Genomic DNA, 26,727 nt, shown 5'->3' with positions numbered 1-26,727 from the left:
ACTAAGACCACGTGCCACAACTACTAAGGCCGTGCGCCTAGAGCCCGTGCTCCACAACAAGAGAAGCCACCATAGTGAGAAGCCCGCATGCCACAACGAAGAGTAGCCCCCGCTCGCCACAACTAGCGAAAGCCCACGTGCAGCAACAAAGACCTGATGCAGCCAAACCTAAATTAATTAATTAAAAAAAAATGAGTGGACATTTTTTCCAAATTTTCTGAAGTTTAAAAATAATAATTTAAGTCATACTGAAAAAAATTGTGTGGCAAAGAAGCCCTTAAACATATGTTTATTTAATTTTAGGAAGATATGCAATCAACTAAGGAAGAGAGATTTCCAGCAATCCACAAACCCATTGCTGTTGGTTCTCAGCCAATGCTCACAGTTGGAACAACCCACATATCCAAACTGACAGATGACCAACTCATAAAAGAGTTCCTTAGTGGTTCCTACTGCTTTCACGGGGTGAGAAGTGAACCATCAGTTTAAGTATTTATTCTTACAGCTTTCACTTGTGTGTTATTTATCAAGGGGCATTAGTAGCACTGAAAAAGATTTTTTGTCTATAGAGAAATGGCAGGATTCTGGAAGCTTCCCAATGGACATTTTCTCTCTGCATCTAATTATAATCCAATGCATAGCCATTATATTCTCTTTACTCACAGGCTAAAACTTGATGTTTACTTGACAAAAATATATATACTTAAGTACTTCATATGTGATTCTGGCTAATTGCTGGAATGGGCATCAATGATTGTGTAGCCAACATTTTGGTTATGTAGCAATCACATTTAAAATTTGAGCTAATATCTACAAAGGTTAAATTTTGCCCCTAAGAACTCCAGTGGGAAATACACTTATAAGTGGAATTTTCATTTTACTTTATTTTACCAGGGTGGTACAGCAATTATTCTCTAGTAATGTCTATTTTTTAAAGTTTATCAGTAATTTTTAATTTTGATTTTCAACCATATTATTGCTAGTACAGTTTTTTTTAATTATATGTATGTCAATCACTATCATGCGGCAGTATTGAGACAGACCCCAATATGCCTTTCTCTGTACTATAACTTGATCTGTTTCCTTTCCTGTAGGGTGTTGGTTGGTGGAAATATGAATTCTGCTATGGCAAACATGTACATCAATACCATGAGGTATAGAACAGCGTTTATATCACTCTACCACTAGGCGGATTAAAGTTTCAAAAATCTTTTGTGGAAAAAAAAGGGGTGGGGGTTGGTGTTACTTTTAATTATAAGATGATTTTAATATGGAAATATTCATCAAAGTGTCTCTAAATTCTGGAAAATGGAAAACTTGGTGTCAGTTAAGACTAAGTCAATCATCTTAAAGTAACGTTATTTATTAACTACTCAGATTCTTGTATTACTGTGAGCCTGGAGGAATAATAAACTACAGTGACTAACCTTTTTAGCTTTGACCAAGAAATTAGTCATTGTTACAACTCATCGTTAAATTAAGTGAATGGTAAGATAGTATATCACTAGAGTTAGTAAAATAGGATAAATACAGCAGGTTTCTCAACTAAAAGAAGGTACCATATCATCTAAGCTTAAAATAAGTTTTAAGATTAAATGCACTGGCTCTTTATTCATAATTTCATAAATCAGTATTCTCCTACACTTGAGCCAAAGCTGCTTAAATTCTGAAATTCAAGCCCCAGTAGTTTTGTCATTGTTGTAGTTTGTTTATTAGTAAGGTAAACTACTAGACATGGAAAACAAACATTAATAAATATTGATCTGTTTTAAAAGGCTCTTTTTATTCCCCCAAATAAATAACAATGGGTAATTAAAAAATACTGTATTTGCCTTCTTGAGATGTTTTGAGCTGATCTTAAATTTCAAGATGGATCATAATGGGAAAGATCAACTCACTTTCCACAAGTAAATCACTCCGAATTTATGAGGTGTCTGTAAACTAGAACATTTTATTCTTCACTTAAGCCTGAGATATTCCATTTTACTATGCTTTCCATTTATTCTTGCTGCTTGGATGTTTTACTTAATTTTTTTATTAATACAAAAAAAAGTGTCATCTAAGTACAGCCCAGATAATACCCAGTGGCTTTTTTTCATATAATTAAAGGAATATATGCCAGAAATATAGAATGAAAATAAAATTTTCCTCCACTGTTGTCCCATTTTTCAAAAGTAACAGCTGGGGCTTCCCTGGTGGCACAGTGCTTAATAATCTGCCTGCCAGTGCAGGGGACTCTGGTTCGAGCCCTGCTCCGGGAAGATCCTACGTGCCACAGAGCAACTAAGCCTGTGCACCACAGCTAATGAGCCTGAGCTCTAGAGCCTACAAGCCACAACTACTGAGCTGGCATGCCACAACTTCTGAAGCCCACGTGCCTAGAGCCTGTGCTCCACAACAAAAGAAGCCACCGCAGTGAGAAACCCGGGCACCACAACAAAGAGTAGCCACCACTTGCCGCAACTAGAGAAACCCCGTGTGCAGCAACAAAGACACAACACAGCCAAAAATAAAAACAAACTGAAGGAGAAAAACCATATGATCATCTCAATAGATGCAGAAAAAGCTTTCGACAAAATCCAACACCCATTTATGATAAAAACGCTTCAGAAAGTAGGCACAGAGGGAACTTACCTCAACATAATAAAGGCTATATATGACAAACCCACAGCCAACATCATTCTCAATGGTGAAAAATTGAAACCATTTCCACTAAGATCAGGAACAAGACAAGGTTGCCCACTCTCACCACTATTATTCAACATAGTTTTGGAAGGTTCAGCCACAGCAATCAGAGATGAAAAAGAAGTAAAAGGAATCCACTTCAGAAAAGAAGTAAAACTGTCACTGTATGCAGATGACATGATACGATACATAGAGAATCCTAAAGATGCTACCAGAAAACTACTAGAGCTCATCAATGAATTTGGTAAAGTAGCAGGATACAACATTAATGTACAGAAATCTCTTGCATTCCTATACACTAATGATGAAAAATCTGAAAGAGAAATTAAGGAAACACTCCCATTTACCACTGCAATGAAAAGAGTAAAATACCTAGGGATAAATCTACCTAAGGAGACAAAAGACCTGTATGCAGAAAACTATAAGACACTGATGAAAGAAATTAAAGATGATACCAACAGATGGAGAGATATACCATGTTCTTGGATTGGAAGATCAACATTGTGGAAATGACTATACTACCCAAAGCAATCTACAGATTCAGTGCAATCCCTATCAAACTACCAATGGCATTTTTCACAGAACTAGAACAAAAAATTTGACAATTCGTATGGAAACACAAAAGACTCTGAATAGCCAAAGCAATCTTGAGAAAGAAAAACAGAGCTGGAGGAATCAGGCTCCCTGACTTCAGACTATACTACAAAGCTACAGTAATCAAGACAATATGGTACTGGCACAAAAACAGAAATGTATCAGTGGAACAGGATAGAAAGCCTAGAGGTAAACCCACGTACCTATGGTCAACTAATCTATGACAAAGGAGGCAAGGATATACAATGCAGAAAAGACAGTTTCTTCATAAGTAGTGCTGGGAAAACTGGACAGCTACATGTAAAAGAATGAAATTAGAAAACTCCCTAACACCATACACAAAAATAAACTCAAAATGGATTAGAGACCTAAATGTAAGACCGGACACTGTAAAACTCTTAGAGGAAAACAGGAAGAACACTCTTTGACATAAATCACAGCAAGATCTTTTTTGATCCACCTCCTAGAGTAATGGAAATAAAAACAAAAATAAACAAATGGGACCTAATGAAACTTCAAAGCTTTTGCACAGCAAAGGAAACCATAAACAAGACAAAAAGACAACCCTCAGAGTGGGAGAAAATATTTGCAAACGAATCAATGGGCAAAGGATTAATCTCCAAAATATATAAACAGCTCCTGCAGCTCAATATTAAAAAAACAAACAACCCAACCTAAAAATGGGCAGAAGACCTAAATAGACATTTCTCCAAAAAAGACATACAGATGGCCAAGAAGCACATGAAAAGCTGCTCAACATCACTAATTATTAGAGAAATGCAAATCAAAACTACAATGAGGTATCACCTCACACCAGTTAGAATGGGCACCATCACAAAATCTAAAAACAATAAATGCTGGAGAGGGTGTGGAGAAAAGGGAACCCTCTTGCACTGTTGGTGGGAATATAAATTGATACAGCCACTATGGAGAACAGTATGGAGGTTCCTTAAAAAGCTAAGAATTACCATATGATCCAGCAATCTCACTACTGGGCATATACCCAGAGAAAACCATAATTCAAAAAGACACATGCACCCCAATGTTCATTGCAGCACTATGTAGAATAACCAGGTCATGGAAGCAACCTAAGTGCCCACCGACAGACGAATGGATAAAGAAGATGTGGTACATATATACAATGGAATATTACTCAGCCATAAAAAGGAACGAAATTGCGTCATTTGTAGAGACGTGGATGGATCTAGAGACTGTCATACAGAGTGAAGTAAGTCAGAAAGAGAAAAGTATCGTATATTAACGCATATATGTGGGACCTAGAAAAATGTTACAGATGAACTGGTTTGCAGGGCAGAAATTGAGACACAGATGTATAGAACAAATTTATGGACACCAAGGGGGTAAAGTGGCAGGGGTGGTGGTGATGAATTGGGCTATTGGGATTGACATGTATACACTCTTGTGTATAAAATGGATAACTAATAAGGACCTGCTGCATAAAAAAATAAAATTCAAAAAAGAAAAAAAAAGGAGCAGCTGATTTGGGGACTCTGGCTCACTCAGGCCGGGGGGAGGGAGGGGGGTTCAGAAAATAAATAATAAGTAATAATAAATTTTAAAAAATAAATTTTTTAAAAAAGTAACAGCTGTTAACTTTTTCTTAGCTAACCCACCAGAAGGGAACAAAATGCCTATATGTAAATGTTGATATAACCCTTTTATTTATACAGAAGGGATATACTAAATGCACTGCTCAGCACTTTTTCTTTTCACCTAGTATCTTGGAGATCTTTCCATGCCAGCAACAACTGATCTTATTTTTTTCAGCAGGTTCAGAGGATTATGTCTCTACCCACAGTATATTTAGCCAGACGTGTATTGATGAGCCTTTGAGTTGTTTCCAGTTTTTGCTGTGACAGCATCTTAGTGAGCATTTTTAAATAGTTGTGTTTGTGAACTTTTGCAAGTATATTCATAGGGCACATTTCTAGAAATGTACTTGCTAGGTCAAAATGTATGCATACTGAACAATTGCTTTCCAAAGGGTTGGACCAGTTTACATTTCCATTAACAATGGCTGTTTTCGTATACACTTGCGAACACTAGGTTTTATCAAACTTATTTTAGTCAAGGTCATGTAACCTAGAACTTTTTTTTTCTTTTTCTTTTTGTTTAAATTTATTTGGTTGCGCCGGGTTTTAGTTGCAGCATGCGGGATCTTCATTGCTGCATGTGGGATCTTTAGTTGCAGGATGCGGGCTCTTAGTTGTAGCATGTGGGATCTAGTTCCCTGACCAGGGGTCGAACAGGGGCCCCCTGCATTGGGAGCACTTGACCACTGGACCACCAGGGAAGTCCCTAGAACTTCTTGAAGAACTCTGGTAGGAGCTTTGGGAGACAGAAAAATAATAGTAGCTAACAAATATAGTGCTTACTGTATACCAGGCATTGTTCTAAGTACTTTACAAATATCAACTCATTTAATGCTCGTTAACAGTTGTAAGAGATGAGTATTGTTACTCCAAGATGAGGAAACTGAAGCAAAGATTTAGTAGCTTGCCTAAAATCACATAGGTAGTAAATGGTGAAACTAAAATTCAAACCCAGGCACTCTTGTTCCATATCCAACCTCTTGATTCACTGTGCAGCTCTAATCCCTGTCTCTCTAGAAATTTACAGTGTAGTTGCTAAAAGAATGTTTAATGGCTCTCCCACTAGGCAATAAGCTCCACTGTAGCAGTGGCTGTGGCTGTTTCCTTTGCCTCTAAGTGTTTTTAGTTCTACTAATCATATGTATACTCGTGCCCAGCATGGTCCCTGGCATAAAATATAAAGAAGAAAAGGAAGGAAAAGGAACGGAAGGAAAATGAGAGAGAAGGAATTCCACATACAGGACAATATATAGTGCATCGTGTCAAATGAGTAGTGTGAAAACTAGTATAACTTGAAGGTTTGCATTTTAAAGAGTAGCATGAAGATAGGTTCAGTGTGGCTACAGGGTAAGAGATAGAGGCCAAATATTTAAGTAAGAATCACAGTAGTATGTGGTTGTATTATCTAGGTATGAGAGATTAAACTCTTAGTTGGGGGTGAGATGTTGGCAATGGACATGTAGAGAAAGAGTGAAGCCAAGAACATTTCCAGGAAAATAATTGACAGGACTGATAAATGTAGGAGAGAAAGGAAATAGAAGAGTCAAAAATAACTACATCAGGGGCTTCCCTGGTGGCACAGTGGTTGAGAGTCCGCCTGCCGATGCAGGGGATACGGGTTCGTGCCCCGGTCTGGGAAGATCCCACATGCCGTGGAGCGGCTGGGCCCGTGAGCCATGGACGCTGAGCCTGCGCGACCGGAGCCTGTGCTCCGCGACGGGAGAGGCCACAACAGTGACAGGCCCGCGTACCGCAAAAAAAAAAAAAAAAAAAAAAAAAAAACGACATCAGGACCTAACCTGACTAGAAAGTACTAGTTTCATAATTCAGAGAAACAAGGAGTAAAGAATAATGAGCTCAAATTTCTACTAATTGAGAAGTTTGACTAACATTATCACGTCTAAACATAGATATCCAGTGTGCAGATGAGGATAAGATCTGTAGCTTGTAAGCCATCAGCATAAATGTCACCTTGATGTCAAGCATGCATTGTCACAAATATTTTTTTATATATTAGGACAAGGATAGTGGGAAAACCTCTGTGGTTGTGGGGACATGGAACCAAGAAGAACATATTGAATGGGCTAAGAAGAATACTGCTAGAGCCTATCACCTTCAAGACGATGGTACCCAGACAGTCAGGTAAATATTAACTTTATTTGCCTTTAGATCTTAGAATATTTAAAACTGAGGATATTGAAAAACATAAATTTAAAGTAAAATATCTGGTCAGCTTTTCTCAGGGACATTTTTTAAGTTAGTTTTCTTTTCTAGAGGGAACAACATAGTGTAATAGTTAAGAGCACAGTTTCTGAAGTCAGATACCCTGTATTCAGATACTGGCGATTCACTTACTACCTTGGGCAAATTATGTAATCTTCGTAAGCCTCACTTTTCTTGTCTAGTAGTATTTGCCTCAGAGAATTGTCTAGTAGTATTTGCCTCAGAGAATTGTTATGACATTTAAATGAGGTAATTCATGTAAAGTGTAGTGCCTGGCAATTGCATGAAATAAACTTTGGCTGCTGCCTTTGACAGTGGTGGTGGTGTATAGTAATGAGAGTGGTAGTGGTGCTAGTAACACTGGTACAATTCCAGGTATTAGGTCTAAGGCTGTTATAAACATTTTCCCCCTTCACGTGTAATCGCTACCACTTTAAGTTACTTAACTCTATTTAAATATACTCCAGCATTTCCCTTTGTTACTTAAAGTGGGGTAATGGTTGAAAATTGTTAAACAATGGTTTTTTGAAGAACTACCTCACATCTCTTTTGGGCTATTAGGTTTATCTTGTTATAGCAGAAGTAAATTAATCTCTTCTTTCCCAAGAATAACTAAACTTTAGCTTTTCTTATAGTCCATTACCCAGTGAATTTTAAATTATTCATTCTTTTTCCTTCTCAGATGTTAACTTTGTCCTTCCTAGCATAGATGGTATTGAGAGAGTCTGTTTTCAGAATGTGCCGACTTATTGGACTGACCAAAATCAAAATTAGCAAAATTAAGAGATAGGTATTTAAGTATTAATATACTAAACGGATCAGTTTTTTAAATGTTTATATGTTTCAAGTGAAAATAGCTCATGGTATCATGTGTAACAAATATTGAAGCACAGGAGTGTGAGGCTAGCAAAATTAAAACTTGTCTTTGGCTCCTGCTCTTTGGAATTTATAGCTTAGCTTAGGCTTTACCTTTGTATACCTGCATTACAGTATTTTAATGAGTGGAGCTGAATGGAGGATGGGAAGACAGGGAAACTGTTCCACAAAGGAAACAATATACAGGGCTGGGGAAATGGTTAGCTTTAAAAGAAAACTTTTAAAAGCAATTTAACCTTAACTATTTGTATACAAATAAATTATGTGCAAGTTAAAGATCATTCTTATTAATTAAACCACTAAGAGGTATCTCAACTTTGTATTATTTATAGAAGCTGAAAGACTTTCTCTGTGACATAACCTTAAAAATATGTATTTTTAAGGAGTATTTTATAGTCAGATATTTTTTTTAACTAATGCAAAACTGATCCCTGTAACCATCTTCTCACCCTACCCATTACAATTACTCTGAATGAGTGAAGTTTTAGTTTAATAAAGCTTGTGTGTTTTTCTGATTCAGGATGGTGTCACATTTTTATGGGAATGGAGATATTTGTGATATAACTGACAAACCAAGACAGGTGACTGTAAAACTAAAGTAAGTTAGACCATCAAATCATGCTTTATGCCTTTCTCTTTAGTCTGCTTCCTATGGACAAAAGATTATATAAATATATAATTATGGATAATTATATTTATTCATAATAATTTATGGATTTGTCATAAAATACTGTTTTATTATAAAATAGTAAAATCATAATTGTTATTTATTTATAAGTTATTATCAAATTAAATTATTTCAATTATTTATTAAATTATACAGAACCACTTACAAGGCATTTTTATCCTTGAGAGGAAAACAATTTAAAATAATTTTGTATCGTTTGGACAGTGCCTTAAAGTACTCTCTGTTTTAGGTGTAAAGAATCAGATTCTCCTCATGCTGTTACTGTATATATGCTAGAGCCTCACTCCTGTCAGTATATCCTTGGGGTAAGTGAAAAACTGATACTCAGGAATTCAGTTTGGGGCCACATTTTAATTTTTAGCATTAAGTCTAGAAAGGACCTTCAGTAGTATCCAAAGTTTAATATAACCCTCATACTACTTGTAAAAATTGACATTTTTTAATTGAGGTGTAATTTACATAAAGTAAAATGCAAAGTTCTTAAGTGTTGAGTCTGATGGGTTTTGACAGTTTTATATACCCATTTAACTATTACCCAAAACAAGGTATCTATCACTGCAGAAAATTTTCTTATACCCCTTTCCTGTCAATACCCCTCAATTCCCAAAGATACTCCTTTCTATTTTCTGATACCATAGATCAGTTTTACCTCTTTTTTGATTCCATATGAATGGGATCATATAGTCTATAATGTTTTATGCCTGGCCTCTTTGACAAAGCATGTCTTTTAGACTCAGCCTTTGTTTTCATCATTTTACTCCTGCCAGCAATATATGAGAGTCCAATTGCTCCACATCCTTACCAATATTTGGTGTTGTCAGTCTTTTTTATTTTAGCCATTTTAGTGATTTTAATTTGCATTTCCCATATGAAAAGTGTTGTTGAAACCTTTTCATGTGATTATTCATCTATATACCTTCTTTGGTGAAGTGTCTGGCCAAGTCTTTTTAAAGAAAAAATTATTCTGATACAAAAACAGTAAGGAAGACTTTATTCAGGACTGTTGCCACAAGTGTCAAGACTATCATAATAGGGGAGAGAGAGTCAGCTCATCTCCAAATACAGCAAAGACAGCCAGGGATACATAGTCAACAAGCAGAAATGGGGTGTTGGGGAGTAGTCATTGTATGGCAAATTACTAAAAGGAGACATGGGGGTAGGGGATTCTTGCTAAACTGACTTAACAGAATTATTGCTGAAGGCTGGCCAGGAAGATCAGATATCAAAAGTGAGAGAGGAGGAATTTGATCAGATATGGAGGGTGATTAGATATTCAGAGTGAGGGATTCTCTCTAAACTGACTTATCAGAATTACTGCTGCAACTGGACTTGGCAGGCCCAGGAACAAAAAGAGGCCTAGTCAAAAAGAGGGCTCAGGGGAGCCTTACTATTTGGTCAAGGAGAGAGTCTTTCTCAGTCTTTTACCCATTTTTGTTGGTGTTGTCTGTCTTATTATTATTTATTTCTAGGAGTTCAAATATATAATGGACATGAGTTTTTTTCTATTTTAATTGCAGATTTTTCCCCTGATGTCTTGACTATTCTTTTTTCTTACTGTCTTTTGATGAGCAAAAGTTTATTTGATGAAGTTCATTTTATCAATTTTTTTCCCATTTTATTGCTAATGATTTTTTTGTTTTAAGAAATTGTGCCACCCCAAAGTCATGAAGGTATTATCTTCTACTTCCTTCTAGAAATATGGTTCTACCTTTGGTTATGCGATGCGTAAGGGTGGTTTTCCTTGTTATTTATCCTGGTTGGAGTTCACTGAGCTTCTCAGGTTTGTGGGTTGATATAATTCATTAGGTTTGGAAAAATTTTGGCCATCATCTTTTCAAAGATTTCTTCTGCCCCACCTTTTTTCTATTTCTGGGACTCTGATTAAACATGTTAGTTTGAAGTTGTCCCCAAATCTCAGGCCCTTTATTTTATTCTTACCTTCTTTGTTTCAATTTAGGTCATGTCATTTCTATTGAATTGTCTTCAAGTTCATTGATTCTTTCCTCTGCTGTGTCCTGTCCACCTCTTTGAATGAATTTGTATCTGATGTATTTTTCGTTTCTAATATTTCCATTTGGTTCTTTTTTATGGCTTCATTTCTGCTAAAATCCCCCATCTATTCACACATGTTGTCTACCTTTTCCACTATTTCCTTCATTATATTTATTATAGTTATCTTAAATCTGATCATTTTAACACCTGGCCCATTTTTGGATTGTATTTTTTTTTTACCTTTTCCTGAATTGTACAACTTATTATGTTGCCATATTCTGCTACTTTTTTGTTATATAAGACCTAGCTATGTATTTCTCTCTCATTCTTGTCCTTTACTTCTTTTCTCATCTCTTTTACTTAAAGATAAAAATACCTTCTCTACCTATCTGGTATTTTATTTGGATGACTAAATGTTTTCTAAAAAGCTCAATTTGTAGAAATAACATTGTATGGTTTATCCAAAACAAGGACTCGTATACATTTATCAAATTTATAGGTATTCATTCAGCAGAAAAATACTGAATAAAGTATTCAGCTTAGCAGCTTTTTAATGGTTTTATTGTTGTTGTTCTTTAGGTTGAATCTCCAGTGATCTGTAAAATCTTAGATACAGCAGACGAAAATGGACTTCTTTCTCTCCCCAACTAAAGGGTAACAAAGTTCAGGGGAAAAAAAAGATCATTGGAAGTCATGATGATTTGTCTGACCATATGTCCCATTATAGAGCTCTCAGTCATTGGACTGCATCTAAAGGATTGTATAAAAGGACTCTCAACCACTTTGTGAATATGTATGTGTACATAAGAGGTTATTGATAAACTTCTAAGGCAGACGTTTTGTTTCACCTTTTTCATTTTTGTTGTGTCTTATGAACTGATTGTGTGTTTTTCTTTGCTTGGATAATGTGATTCCAAAATAAATCCTGTCCAAGCAATTTAGAGTCCATCCTAATGAAATGTCATAATCATTGTACCTATTGAAAGTTTTTAAATAATAGATTTATTATGTAAATTATAGTATATACACTAGCTAATAAAGTAAGGCTAATGAAGAAAGAAATTGACAGGAGGTTGTTTAAATGAGAGACTGTGTTAAATATGTAATTTCTAGTGCCTGAAATCCTTTCAACAAATTTCTATTTAGCAACCGCTCTCTACCAGGTATTAAACTAGAAACTGGACACACAGTAAAGCCTCACATATAAGTTTTCTTCTCCTCTGTTAATCTCAAGAAACTCTTATTTACAATAGATTGCTTCTCTCTCAGAACTTTTATCTGTTTCTTTCTCCTTGATATGAGTGTGTTTCCCCAAAAAATATGTACCTGGTATAGACAGTCGGTGATTCTTCTCTTTCGATTTAGAATGATTTATCTTAACAAAACACACTGTGCTGGCTATCCTTTGTACTTGCCTACTATATACTACAGATTTTAGTTCCGGACAGTTTTATAGCACAATATTTATTTTAAAGTGAATAAAATGTCCACAAGCAGTGTTGTCATGTAGTCAATGGCACATTATACAGTTTCTTTATTTTCTCCATTACTCTGTTTCACACAACATCATCCTGTTGTATTTTGGACATACATGTGTAAATAAGGGCAGAAGAGTACCCATAAGATACTTTCCTTTTCCTCCTTCTCAGCAGTTCTGGTCAAAGATATTTTAGTTTGAGAAAAGGTTAATATAATTGACTATTGGAAGGCTATCTATAGATTTTAGTAGGAGGCAGCACATGTAGAAATAGCATGCACTTCGAATTCGAACCTAAATCCAGATACTCTCTTTAACGTACTAGCTGTGTGATCCTAGACAGCAGTTAACCACTTCGAGCCTCACTTCCTCTATTGTAGAGAGACTACTTATTACTTCATAAGGTGGTTGTATCAGTGCATTAATTTTCTCTGTATATAAAAAGCCTAGCAAGTTCCCAATAAGTGTTAGTTTATTTCCTAATATCTCCCTTGTCTCCTATTAACATAATAAGATCAGAGACCAAAGCCATTAAAATTTAATTCTTTAATAAAGTATAGAATTATATTTACTATATCAATTAATTAAGACAAACAGGTTTACTTTCACATTTAGATTATAGGTATAGGAGAGGAGAGAGAACTGTGAAAGCTTAGTGCCAAAAAAATACTTGGGGAATATTTAGGCCAAACTCTTTCTTTTGTAAGAGAAGGGGGAAAAATCTGAAAAACTGTATTAGAATAGTTTACTACAGAAGATTCTTAAAAATAGAAGTCATAATAAAAACTAAGTCAGCCTTCTGTCTTGGCTAACAGCTTAAACTTCTTTGAGAGGAAGGCTAGGCCAGGTATCTCTCTATAGCCCTTCTAAATCTTGGGTCCCCTATCACTAATCTATGAAGTTTTTTGATCTCTAAATTGTTTGTTGCTACCTCGATTGTGCAGCCATTCTTCTATATTAGTAGGCAGGAAAAAGGGCTCAGCTACAATATGCCTAATGTACTTTGAGAAGTCTTTCTCAAAGTGGAATCTCTATTAAGGTGGGTGCTAAATCAGATTCTTTAGCCCAGAGCCTAAGACTCTACATTTGAATATGTTTCCTGAGTGATTCTCTTTATTTTAAATAAATTCTCCAGTGATCGAGGATCACTGTGACTCAGGCACTTCACTTTTAACAATTTCACACATACTAACCCTCCTGACTAGGGTTTCAGGGAAATAACTAGTAGCTCATTTTACAGGAAGATTGTGACATGGAGACTTTTCCCCCCCCCCCCCTTTTTTCAGCTTTACCTGCTTTTTTTCAAGATACCACTAGATGGGGCCTTGTTTATATCCTTGTATCCTTGATTAAAGGGACTTCGGCAACAAAGGGCAACAAATTATCTCAGCTAAACTGAATAGTAAGCTTTGTGTACAGTCTTGGTGAACTATCCTTTTCAGTCAGTCTGATATACAAAAAGGCCTGACCTGATTTGTGACAAAGCTTAAACTTCATAGTACATAATCAGGCCAAATTATTGACCCAGTAGCACCAAATAGCTAACATAAAAGGTCAATCTAAAAAGGAAAGTAAGAATCAAGATTTGAATTTTGAATAAATAGTATTTGCAATCAGAGTTTCAAATGAAAATAAATATCAGCTATACTAGAAAGTGATTTTAAACTTTCTTACTAGTGTTGGGTAATTTTACTTACCAGGGCTTACATTTCCATTTGAACATACAAATAGAACTATTTTCATATGTGTGTATGTTATATGTTATGATGAGCTGTTGAGGCAAAAGTTTTCAAAATATATTGCCATGGTGACATGGCTTAAAAGAAAATCCATTTCTCCATTTCTTTTTTTCAGTTGTTTGACAGGGGTGGTAGAGAAACCATGGACCACTACGTACCAAAAGCATGCTTTATTTCAGTTGCCAGTAGTCTCAAAAGTAGGTTGTACAAGCAGGCGAGATGATCCAGTGGATTATGGGAAGAAAATACTAGAAATTCTACTAATTTTTCATCTGCAAAAGAGGAATTAAGCTTCACTAATATTTAATATGTGGACTGACACTGGTGCACACAGTCATTCATGAATCAGGTTTCATGTAATAAAACACAAAAGATCCTGAGGGGAAGGGTGGGTGTTACATGTGTAGAGGAGTTGGTGGGGATACAATTACTCTTCACTTTTACCATATTACAGCATTGTAGAGTAACTAAATTAATACCTCCATCACCTTTCAGAAAATTGAATTGTCACTTAAAATATTAGCATCGAGACCACACAGGTATATAACCAATCAGAATTAAGGTGAGAGGTTAACAGGTTACTTTCATCAGTCATGGCTTCAATCACTGTGATCCTGGTATCTTACAAGTCTTCTCTATTAGTAATAACACAGTATACTAATGCTTTTTTGCAGTGTTTAGGAAGAATGAGCATGTTTTCCTCACTTGCTTTCGAAAGAACTACAGTCTGAAGAATAGAATTCCACTCTTGAACACCTAAAGAAAATAAAGGCAGGCCTGACAGTCTCAAAACTTATAAAATGCAAAGAAGAAAGTCAGAATTACTAACAAATGGAATATAGGGCTTGTAGTGTTTTGCATCCACACATATTTGTAAACTTTTAAGAATTTTATAATTTTTTATATTTGAAACAAAAAGTGTGCATCAAAAGCAAGTGAATCAAGCAGAAGTTCTGGAAATGGTAATCATCTCAACTATGGAAGATGCTTGTGAGACTATGAAATAATGCTAAACATCTCACATCTAATCATATACTACATTATATATTTCAAATATGTTAAATTGCTTTCCAGCACCTTTCAATAGAATAAATTATGCTCTGCCTGAATTTAAGAAAAAATATCGCTTTCTGTATATTTGCCCGAAGCACAAACATAATTTTCATTTTGTAAATATATAATACTAAAAATCAAACGTCCTTGAAAGTCCAGCAAAGTAGATTGTAAAACCCAGTAAGTCAAATCTGCTTTACTATCTAAATTCACTCAGTAATACAGCCAAAAATAGTGAACTTTGTTGGGTTCTAAAAGCTTCTGTGTCCTCAATAAAATACTAGTTTGCCAATTTATCACCAGTGGTCTTTAATAGCAGTAAAAACCAATTTACTCATTTAAGAATTCTATCAGAGGTCCAAATATTATCCCATAGATTAGAAAAATATTAATAATTGGTCAAGGAGATTGGAAGTTGTTTTTCCCCTAGATTAGTTTTCCATACTTATAGTTATTAATATTTTTAAGCCATCTTGTACTTCCCTGGTGGTCCAGTGGCTAAGACTCCATGCTCCCAGTGCAGGGGGCCCAGGTTCGATCCCTGGTCAGGGAACTAGATCCCACATGCCGCAACTAAGAGTTCACATGCCACAACTAAAGATCCCACGTGCCATGACTAAGACCTGGTGCTGCCAAATAAATAAGTATTAAAAATATATATATATCTTCCTAAGCCATCTTGAGAAATCATTTGTTGGAAAAACTTTCATTAACCACCTCCAAGAAAGGGTTTCACCCCCAAAAAGCCAGTTGTGAACAATCTCGTGTCATTATTCTTTGAATTTCAGATAACAGGCTATCCCAGACTCTTCTTTTATAAAAATAAAAATGACAGCTGTCACTTCTTGAACATTTATTAAATAGTAGGCACTATGCTAAACCCTTCACATACCCTATGTTCACAATCCTGTGAGGTAGGTTTACTATCGTTAACTCACAGATAAGGAAAATGAGGCTACAAGAACTGAACTAAACTACAGTTGGCTGAGCCAACAGTTCAATCAGTTTAAATTCCAGAGTCCATGTTTGTAAATAATATGCCATAGTGCTTTCTATTCACAGAGCATCTGCCCCATTAACCACTCTCGGTTATCATCTTCCACCAGAGAGAACACACCGAGGGACTCAGCAAAATGTCCTGTAAGATGAGGGAAATGACTGATTTTGTCCTGGTAACGTATGACACCCATTTTTTTCCATATATTATTTTTATCATGGAACTCCACTAACTTTTCTTAAGCTAATGCCACCCACAAATCGGGCAAATGAAAGTTCACTAACAAGATTAAAGTGTTACCTTGGAGATTCTGGCTTGGTTAAATGCCATCAAACCCTACCTTCTTTGATAATCCTCCTGTGATGGTAAATGATGCAAGTGCAGTGACGATTTATCTAGATCCAGATTGCATTTATGATTAAATGATAAAAAGAATTCCTTTATCTTTTATTTGTTGGAGTAAAGAATATGTCTTAATTTTGTTTCTTCTCAGACCTTGCATAAAATTGACACTCAACAAATATTTGCTGAATAAATGATTGAACCTTCATCCTCTCTTCCCCAACTACTCCAATTCCCACGGGTTTCCTAACAGTCCTTATTATTCAGTGTTTGGTGCTTGGAGGAAAAAAATGTTTTCCTCAGTTTTACAATGGTTGGGAAAGAAAAAGGAGTAGAATTATTGATTTGTTCCATCTGTATTCCTTTTCACTCAGGTTCCCCCCAACATTGTTTAATTTTTTGCTGCTTTACACTGCTTTCCCACGGTCCCATATGTTGCTTCTTCTTCCTAACAGGAGTACAGTGTCTTTGCCTCCTTATTGTGTTTCATTTCTCCCACTAGTGGGCAGTGATTGAGTAAAGTTCCTGATCTCAAAGGTTAAGAAAATTAATTTTTTTTTTTTTTTTTTGGCCATGCAGCTTGCAGGATCTTAGTTCCCCAACCAGGGATCAAACCTGGGACCCTACAGTGAAAGCGCCAAGTCCTAACTACTGGACCACCTGGGAATTCCCAAGAAAATTCAATTTTCAGTCTCCAACTCCATGTACTGAAAACATGCCAGTTCTGAGGTACTCTGAACTCCTCAAAGAAAGTGTCTAACATTATGGTTCTCTGTGAAGAATACAATTCCCAGTCATATCTTTCCTCAGAGTAATATAAATAAAATCAGTTCTTACAATTTCTTTGACATACGTTGTTGCTAAACCCAAGCAAATGAGCAAGAAACTTTCATAAGCCCTTCCTAACGTCAGATATGAAATGTATTGAACCTGAAGCATTTATACAGGTTACAAAACCTATCCTAGTACCACGGCCCCAGAAGACAGGCATAAAGCACCCTCTGTGACTCGCTCTACTTTTTAAGGCCTATCTGGCATCTGAACAAAGTACATTTTGCAAAAATCAGGCTTTGCATGAAAATCAAGGTTCCCACAGTTGAAAGATCTCCCACTCATCAGCATGCTACAAGCAGCTGAAGGTTTGGAAAAGTGTCAAAAAAACAAACCTTCACAGAAATGGAACTCAGAGAAACAAACTGAACCAGCTAAGTGTATTTATTTATTTTTTATCAGAATTATCTCTTTATTGGGGTAAAGGAGTGAAAATTCAGTAATTTGTCCATAAACAATAAAGTGATATTTTTACTTTGGTAAAATTAATCTCAAAGGCACTGTACCTAAACAGATTGCCTGTTAACTATCTCTTATGGAAAGCAGAATTTCACTAAATCTGCACCTTTATTGAAATTGTCATCTGCTTTAAAGTAACTGGTATCATCCCTTCTGTCCCTCCAAGAACCAGTTACCCCTTTTCTCCTTAACTCCTTTGTGGTTGCTGAAGAGTTTGCTTTTATCCTCAGAGTCCTCAGGCTGCATTATGAGCCAAGAAATTCGAATGAGAATGAATGCAGGTTGTCTGGCAGCTCCTGGGCAGCCAGGGTGGTCACTTGGGAAAAGATGCCCTTAGAGATGGTCTCCTGAGTAAACAGAAATGCTTTGTAGTCCTCCTAAATCAAGACCCATATCCCCTTTCATTAGAGTCCTGCTGATAGTCATCCTGGGAATATAGAGAAGGATACAGAAAGTAACAAACATGGGGAAATTGTAAGCCAGCCAGATAGATATCTGGGTGGACATCACTTTCAGGCTTTATCCGTTCAGTCATTTATTATATGATTCATTTATTCAACAGTCATCACTGGAAGCCCACCAGGGCCAAGGACTAATAGTTACTAGGGATATGGTGCTGATCAAAATAGACAGTCTTTGCCTTATTACAGCGTTTTTCTAATGGAGACAGCCAGTAAACAATTATATGTAACTATTATGAACTGAAGTGTGCCCCCCAGCCCCCAAAATTCATGTTTGAAGCTATAACCCACAATGTGACTGTATCTGGAGATAAGGCATTTAAGGAGGGAATTAAGGTTAAATTAGGTCACAAGGGTGGGGCCCTAATCTGATAGGACTGGTGTCCTTAGAAGGGGAAGAGACACCAGAGACCCCTAAACTTCTCCCTCCATGCACATACAGAGAAGAGGCCACATGAGGACACAATGAGAAGGCAGCCTTCCACAAGCCAGGAAAAGAGACCTCACAAGAAACCAATCCTGATGGCATTTTGACCTTGAACTTCTAGCCTCCAGAATTGTGAGAAAATTAATTTCTGTTATTTAAGCCAGTTAGTCTGTGGTATTTTGTTATGGAAGCCCGAGCAGGCTAATACAGTAGCATAATGTTGGGTAATGATAAGAATCATGAAGAAAATAAAGTATGGCAGAAGGATATATAGTGATGGGGTGGAAAGCTATGTTGAACATGGAAACTAGGAAAGGCCCTGGGGGAAGATCATTCCAGGCTGAAGTATTCCTGGGGGAATTAATTCCCTGACATGAGAACAAAATGGAGGCGTGCGAGAAATAGCCAAAAAGGCTGTGTAGCCCAAGCACATTAGGCAGAGTACACATGAAAGGAAATGAGGACAAAGAGGAAACCAGGGGCCAGATTATTAGGGCCATGTAGGCCATAGCAAGGACTTCAGATTTTGTTCTAAGTGGGATGGAAAGCTGCTGGAAGGTTTTAAGCAAGAGAGTGACAAATATGATTTACTTTAAAAGGGTCACAGACACAGAGGAAGGAGACTGTGGGAGAGAAAGACTGGAAGGTGGGAGAATGGTTATGAGGCTAGTTTAACAGTCCAGGTGAGAGATGGTGGGGGTATGGGCTAGAAGGGATGGGGTTGAAGGAGGTGAGAAAGAGTTGGATTCAGAGTATATTTTCAAGATAATTGAGGATTGCTCTATCAATTAGATGTGGCATGCAAGAGAAAGAAAAGAATCAAGGGCCCTGACTGAGCTGTGCACTGGTCATTGCGGTGCTGTTTACTGAGATGATAAAACAGCAGGAGGCACAAGTTTGTGGGGAGCGGGTTTGAATCAAGAGTTCAGTTTTGTACATGTCTATTAGACATCCAAGTGGAGACATTGAATAGACAATTGGATAGACCAGCATGGAGTTCAGGGAGGGTTAGGATTAGAGAGATAAAATGAGTGTCATCAGCATTTAAGTGGTATTGAAAGACTGAATATCGTTAATCACTGCCAGCACCTGCTTCTCAATTTACAGATCCATATTTAGGGGTGGGAGAGGAAGTAGGGAGCTATTTTCCTATCTTTCTGCTCCTCCTTTCCCTTCTTCATCCCCTCAAAAATTACAACATCTGGCTTCAAGCCCTCACTTCAAGAAGACTTCACACTTGGGCCGGTGTTGCTGACTGATATACACTGAAGCACATTCCCCAGTCACCTGCTGAGGCAGAGTCCTCTCACTGGTGGAGCTTGGCTGCTTTGGCTGTGGTTCTAAGCTCAGTCTAGGCCTGCCCTCTCTAAAGCCTGGATCCCTGGAGGAGGTGAGCCTTTTTCCCTGACCGCCAACCTGCCTCTCCTCACCATTCCACAGACCTGGTGTCTTCACTGACTCTCGGCCTTCCTTCAACTCCAGTAGGGAGGCAGTGAGAGCGAATCTCTTTTACGGGACCATAGACTTCTTTCAGTAATGAAGAAGAAAAACAACTGCTTTAAGTGAATAAGGGAGAGAACGCCTACTTCTGGGAGTCAAAAGTCCCACTGTAGTTTCCATGTATCATTGCCACTAAACTGAGTGAAGAGGACGACCTTGAAAGGGGAGCCTCCATAATCTGGCCTGGCTAGGTTATGGAGAATTACTCAAGAATGAGCCCAAAGTCAGATCTGGTGGGAACCTGAACCTGCCAGCACCCAGGAGTGCTACTGGTGGCCAAGTGTAGAGATCTTCAGACTGGGGTGCAAGTATCTTGAGCATGAAAAAGGGATCCAGTTTATAGATGCTCATTTTCAGGTCCCTACAACTGAGCTGTCTGAGAAGGCTACTGTGCCTTACTCTTTTAAGACCTCATGCTGCCCTTTCATTACTGCCCCTTCCCACTTTAGAAAAGAATTCCCACCTGGAATCTTATGAGGCCACTGCTTCTGGAAGTAAAGAGTTCCTAACCAAGGAACTATTTAAAATCTTAGTTTTAAAGAAAGATCCTTAAAGTATTTATCAAGGGACCATAATTTTGTGTTTTCCCCTAGCTTATACTAAACACCATATATCACCAATTCTAAGATAAGCATTTTTTCACATTGTAACCTCTCTGAAATTGGTGTATCTTACCGTCATGTAAGCCCAATGGTTGCTGTTATTACCTGCACTTGTGCATTTCCACAATCAAAACTTGTAGAATGCATATTGGACATATAATGGAGCACTTTTTTATCACCTAAGAAGCAGAGCTGTGGGGCGAAAGTGGACAGTGGGTGGTGAATCAAATGAGGTTAACAATATTCCTAAAGCAGAAGACAAATTCTTTTGTCTAGAAAAACTCTCTAGGTCAAGTAGATGAGTTTCTAAATTTAAACCTATCACCCAGAGATACATTCCTTGTTGCCAATTTTGACAACTTAAAAACTTCTGTAAGGGAAGTCTGTAAGGAAACGCTCTATTCCCAGCTCTCTTATTTGCTAGGTTGACTGAAGGCAATTTTCCTCTACATTACTTTCCTTGAACAGATACAGGTTTATGAGTAATTTCAACAGTATTCATAAAATGAATCTGCTCTTCAGAAGTTTGATGATATGATCATTTCAACAGAAAAAAATAGAAGGTAAAACATGTACATTCCGGTTACAACTATGTACAAATGCATGCGTATATAGTAATAAAGTTCTGAAGTGAATTTTGAGTAATATCTAAAATCTAATTTATTGAATTTTAAAAATAACACTCCCATAGAAACTCCTAACTGACCTCCACTTTAACAACCCAGCAAGTAACAAGTTCTCTCTTCCCTCTATAAACTATTCTGCAGGGTACCCATGCACACCACATGCTAGTAGTCTACTCTCTGTGTATAAGCACTTTTGCTGCCATCTCTCTCCAGATCAAACAAACAAACACAATCAGTAAGAATATAGATTTGAACTATACAATCAATAGGCTTGAACTAATGGACCTGTAGAAAACATTTTACCCAACAAAAAATATACATTCTTGGGACTTCCCTGGTGGCGCAATGGTTAAGAATCCGCCTGCCAATGCAGGGGACACAGGTTCGATCCCTGGTCCGGGAAGATCCCACATGCCACGGAGCAACTAAGCCCGTGCGCCACAACTACTGAGCCTGTGCTCTAGAGCCCGCGAGCCACAACTACTGAAGCCCGTGCTCCACAACTACTAAAGCCCGCGCGCCTAGATCCCATGCTCCGCAACGAGAAGCCACCGCAATGAGAAGCCCACACACCACAATGAAGAGTAGACCCCACGCGCCACAACTAGGGAAAGCCCATTCACAGCAATGAAGACCCAACGCAGCCAAAAATAAATAAATAAACTTATTTAAAAAAAATACACATTCTTTTCGAGTATACTCAGATCGTTTACATAAACTGTCCATCTACGGGAGCATAAAGCAAATTTCAATTTTCAAGGGTTGGAATCGTATATATCTCATTTGCCACAAGGTCATTAAGTTAAAAAATCAATAATTGAAATATCATTATTGGAAAATTAAGAGAATCACTTCTAAATAATTTGTGGACCCAAAGAAAAATAATAATGGAAATTAGAGCATATTTAGAACTAAACGATAATGAAAATAATACTGTAGTAAATTGTATTATTGTCCCAAATAGTTTCTAACTTCCCTGTATAAAATTAACATCCCTGACACTTTCTCTGCCTTTACTGTTTTATTTTTCTTCATAGAACATATCACCACATAAAAATTACATATTTGTTTACCTGTTTATCTTCCTTAGCCTAATATAATTGTCATGGGAATAGAAACTTCTCTCTTGTGTTCACCAGTGTATCTCAAGTTCCTGGCACATAGTATTCAATAAATATCCATTGAATGAATGAATACTGTTATTACTTTATATTTGGGGGTTCTCTTTATCAATGTTAGTTCTCTTCTTTAGTTCTCCGATATTAATGTTGCCATTCCCTTTTTCTTTTTCTTCATGTAAGCTTAATCTACTTTTGCCTCTTAATTTTTACATCAGTTTATCTTATGTTTATCTATTCCAAGCAGCAAATTTTGCATATCTTTTTTTTTTGGCGGCGCTGTGCAGCTTGTAGGATCCTAGTTCCCCAACAAGGGACTGAACCTGGGTCTTTGGCAATGAAAGTGCAGTCCCAACCACTGGACTGACAGGGAATTCCCTGCATATCATTTTTAAAAAATAGTTAGTTGCACCAGTTCTTAATTGCAGCAGGTGGGCTCCTTTATTGAAACTTGTGGGCTCCTTAGTTGTGGCATGCAAACTCTTAGTTGAAGCATGTGAACTCTTAGTTTCGGCATGCATGTGGGATCTAGTTCCCTGACCAGGGATCAAACCCGGGCCCCCTGCATTGGGAGCACGGAGTGTTAACCACGGGGCCACCAGGTAAGTCCCCTATTTTTTTTTTTTTTGGCGGTACACGGGCCTCTCACTGTTGTGGCCTCTCCCGTTGCGGAGCACAGGCTCTGGACGCACAGGCTCAGCGGCCATGGCTCACAGGCCCAGCCGCTCTGCGGTATGTAGGATCTTCCCAGACCGGGGCACGAACCCGCGTCCCCTGCATCGGCAGGCGGACTCTCAACCACTGCGCCACCAGGGAAGCCCCTTACATATTTTTAATTCAAGGATTTTTGTCTTTTATAAACGACAGTAAGCATTTACATTTATTTTCTTGCTGTTTTAATTTCTGTAATCCTGCTTTATACTCCCTAAATTTTGTTTTCTTAGTATTTCCTTCCCTCCACTATTTTATAAAAGTTATATATTTTCTCAGACTGTGCAATATGCTAGCGGAGGGCAAAGGGATAGGAAGCAGGGAGTAGTGGAAGTTACAAAATACCAACCACAACTTCCTGATCAGAAGCAAGTAAGGCCTATATTGGCACCCATATTTTCTCCCTTATGAAACATTTCAACCTATTTCTTGTTCTTACCCTGTTTTCTCTGCTACTTTCTATAAGATGTGTTTGTTGGTGGTTATTGGGCTGCACCCCACAGGCCTACAAGGCCTGTGCTTGCCCAGCTTCAAGACTGAAGAAAGAGCCTGGAGTCAGCAACAGAGACATCAGTGTGAGACAGGCTGGGACCTGGGACCCTTTGCTCCAGTGCTGCAACGCTTGCGCCTGGACTAACATCTCCTGGAGCAAGAAAATACTGATACAAAGAAAACTATAAGGGACTAAAAGTAGCTGCTGTCCATGCACAGTTCCGGCAAATTCTAGACAAAAGATACAAAAAGACCAAAACTCCCCAAATGCCACTTCTGACGAGCTGGAAGTAAAAACAGGGTGTCGGGAGCAAAAGCAGGGTACTGCACATGCCCCCAGCACTCAATACCAACAAAGGGGTGGGCAAAACACCTAAGCCACCCCTCTGGCCCGACCCCTGGTCACACCCCTACCCTCAACCCCATATAAGGAACCAGCTCCCTCCACCTTGGGGAGTGAGCAAGGGAACTTGTTACTTGTTTTCGCTACCCTCCTGCTGCAACAGAGGCGCCAATAAAGCCTTGCCTGAATTTCTTGACTGGCCTCTTATCAATTTCTATTGACTGGGGAAGGCCTAGAACCCTGGTATCAAATGGTTTAATGGATGGGGGAGCTTACATGTCTGAAGCAAGGTCCTGGAGCGACAGCCCACTGTGTGTGGTGGACGACGGGCAGGACACGGCAGCAGTCTTCGCTCCCTGTGGGGGGAATTACCAGTTATAGGGGAATTGACATCAGGTGGGCTCATTAGTTACCAGGGAAACCAACAGGGGCATGCCTCTTATCAAGCCTCTCACTGCCCCTTTGATAAGAACAATCACCAGCTGGGGCAAGTTCACAGGAAGGTCAGTCATGTGAACAGGGTGCAGGTGAAGCAGGCACTGGTTGGGCAGGGGATGGACAGAGAACAAGAGAACAGTCATCTTAAGTGGCCTGACCATACAGTGGTAAACTTTACAATTTCATCCTTAGGTTACAGAATATAAAGTTGAGATTTTTGACTGAACCAGAAGAGTAACATTACCGAGGAATAGAATAGTTGATCGGACTTTGCATCTTTCCTCTGGAAGAGAGGAGGCATGTTTTTGTTTAAATGAGAGAAGTTGCATTATTTCAAATGGGAGAGTTGGTGTTCTTTGGAAATATGGCTAAAGGAGCAGCTATAAATGTTGAGCATCAAAAAGATGGACCATTGTGGACAGAGTGGATTGGAACTCAGTATCTGTTCTGAACCTCCTTTTAGTTTACCTTTTTAGTGTAACTACACTTTCCAGATTCACAGAAACTAGGGTTAAATGTAAATTGGGTTCTGCCAACTAAATGCCTGGTGCCAAATTTCTTTCTGCGGCACTGCTTTGATGTTTAGCATTTGCTTTGGAGGTGTCAAGAGGGTTAGTTGTAGAGGTTGCGGCAGTGCAGCAGCTTCCTGATCTCTCTGGATGTCTACTTCAACAGGTATCCTTGAAGTCCAAGGTCCAAGGAGGCCTCCTCACTCCTTCCCTTCCTGGCTGTAGCGGAAAAAGCATCTCTGCTGGCTAGTCAGACTGGTACTGTTTATTCTGGAATGTTTCCTGCAGACATGTCATCATAGAGCCTTGACCTTTTAATGATTGAGAAGACATCTGATTTCCGATATTCAGTTCTTTTCTGCTTAAATTAATGTTTTCTGATTCTTAAAACCATGATTGATAAACTGAAATACCCAGAATTCCGTATCTTTTTCCAGATTCATTTCATTTTAAAGAAGTTTTTGAAATGGTTAGGAGTTTTCCCGCTGGGTGATAAACTTAGTTTAGTAAATAATTAACCTTTGGAACTAATTATTCTTGATTGTTCTGAGCACAAATGCATGCTACACAATGTGGTCAAACAAGTTATTTGTCTTTTAAGGAAAAGAACACTCTCTGAGTTTCAACACTGCTATTCTCCGATGGTTTTTAAATGATTGACAGGAAAGTAAAAGTATTGCAGTCTGATGTTCAGAAATGTTAGGTTTTTCATTATTTTTATTTTCCAAACATTAGTTTAAAAGAACATTAAAAGCATCAGAAATACAAATCTGACCTAATGGTTAACATCAGAACAATTTGCATCACAGTAAAGCATCAAGAGAAATAATTAATATACCCTGCTAATTAGTCATATTCAACTGAATTCTCATTACTTTTATAAAAGTTCTCATTTTAGCCCTTATGGAAAAGTTATATATGTCTATTTATATCTTTATCTCCATATAGACATAGATATAGATAGACATATATAACTTATGAAGAGACAAGTTACATATATCTATCTCTGTATCTGTATCTACATATATCTACACATAGACATAGATACAGAGATATAAATATACAGGAAGGCTAAGAATCTAGCCTGCTATGTATTTCATGCAAGTTAAATCAATAATTTCTTGATGAGCATAAAGAGACCGAACACCTCATATGCACATGCTTATTGTCTTTATGCTATGATTTTTACCTCCCAAAGATGGGTCAGATCATCTCAGACTCAGAGGTCACAAAGGAAACCTGTCATTTTTAGTTTTACAAGTAGAAATTACTTTTTAAAAAATCTTTTATTGAGTCACATTTGAAATGCCTGGCCAAAAAAGAGAGTCATACCTTAAAAAGTATGAAATAGCTTCTTGATTGCAATGTTATTACTTATAAAGCTGTTTGGCTTATTGACTTAAATACGAGGTTCTGAATTTAAACAAAAGTTTCATTCCTAATTTGCCACAATTCTTCAAATGATCTTGGGAGAGGATATTCTATTTCTTAATTCTTTGTTAAAAAGAGGTAATATACGAACCTACCTCATGGAAGTATTAATAAATGAAAATAGTGTTGTATTAAAAATATAAAAGCACAGTTGAAATAGGTCGTAGTGACTTCCAAAAATAGCATTCAATTACCAAAGGAAAAAAAGAAGAGTGTATATTTTATCTTCTGTTATAAAATTTAACAGCAAAAATAAAAGGACGAGAGAGAGAAGGACAGAAGGGAGAGAGTCCTAAAAGGTGAATTTAACAGCAAAATAAAATCCATATCTCATACTTAAGCCTCGGAAATAGAAATGACTGGTTGATCCTGGAAGGTAAGAGTTATTAGATGAGACTGAGCAGAGTTCTAGCTGAGTACCAGCTGTCTTCTCCATGCGTCTCATGACCTCTGTATTTGGGAACAGCATGGGAGAGGATGCTATAAACTGAACACCTTTC

General features: G+C 37.6%; 1 protein-coding gene across 5 annotated transcripts in view; it reads left to right on the top strand.

Moving 5' to 3' along the window:
* The window catches only part of ERLEC1 (endoplasmic reticulum lectin 1), a 37,485-nt gene extending 22,141 nt beyond the window's left edge, over positions 1–15,344 (top strand). For 2 of the 5 annotated variants that reach the window (XM_079940631.1, XM_079940630.1), the window contains exons 9-15: positions 304–465; positions 1,095–1,154; positions 6,910–7,034; positions 8,512–8,589; positions 8,909–8,984; positions 10,374–10,459; positions 11,251–15,344. In XM_079940631.1, coding sequence (XP_079796757.1) covers positions 304–465; positions 1,095–1,154; positions 6,910–7,034; positions 8,512–8,589; positions 8,909–8,984; positions 10,374–10,459; positions 11,251–11,266 — 603 coding nt within the window. In that variant the 3' untranslated portion in view covers positions 11,267–15,344. Of the gene's footprint in view, positions 1–303; positions 466–1,094; positions 1,155–6,909; positions 7,035–8,511; positions 8,590–8,908; positions 8,985–10,196; positions 10,350–10,373; positions 10,460–11,250 lie in introns of all 5 variants that reach the window. The other 3 variants (XM_079940633.1, XM_079940632.1, XR_013831003.1) reach the window with 2 other exon arrangements.
* The last annotated feature ends 11,383 nt before the right edge of the window (positions 15,345–26,727 follow it).

This window comes from Stenella coeruleoalba (genome assembly GCF_951394435.1).
Source record: "Stenella coeruleoalba genome assembly, chromosome: 13".
NCBI classification, from domain to species: Eukaryota; Metazoa; Chordata; class Mammalia; order Artiodactyla; family Delphinidae; genus Stenella; species Stenella coeruleoalba.
This window is presented reverse-complemented; position numbering and strand designations above follow the sequence as displayed.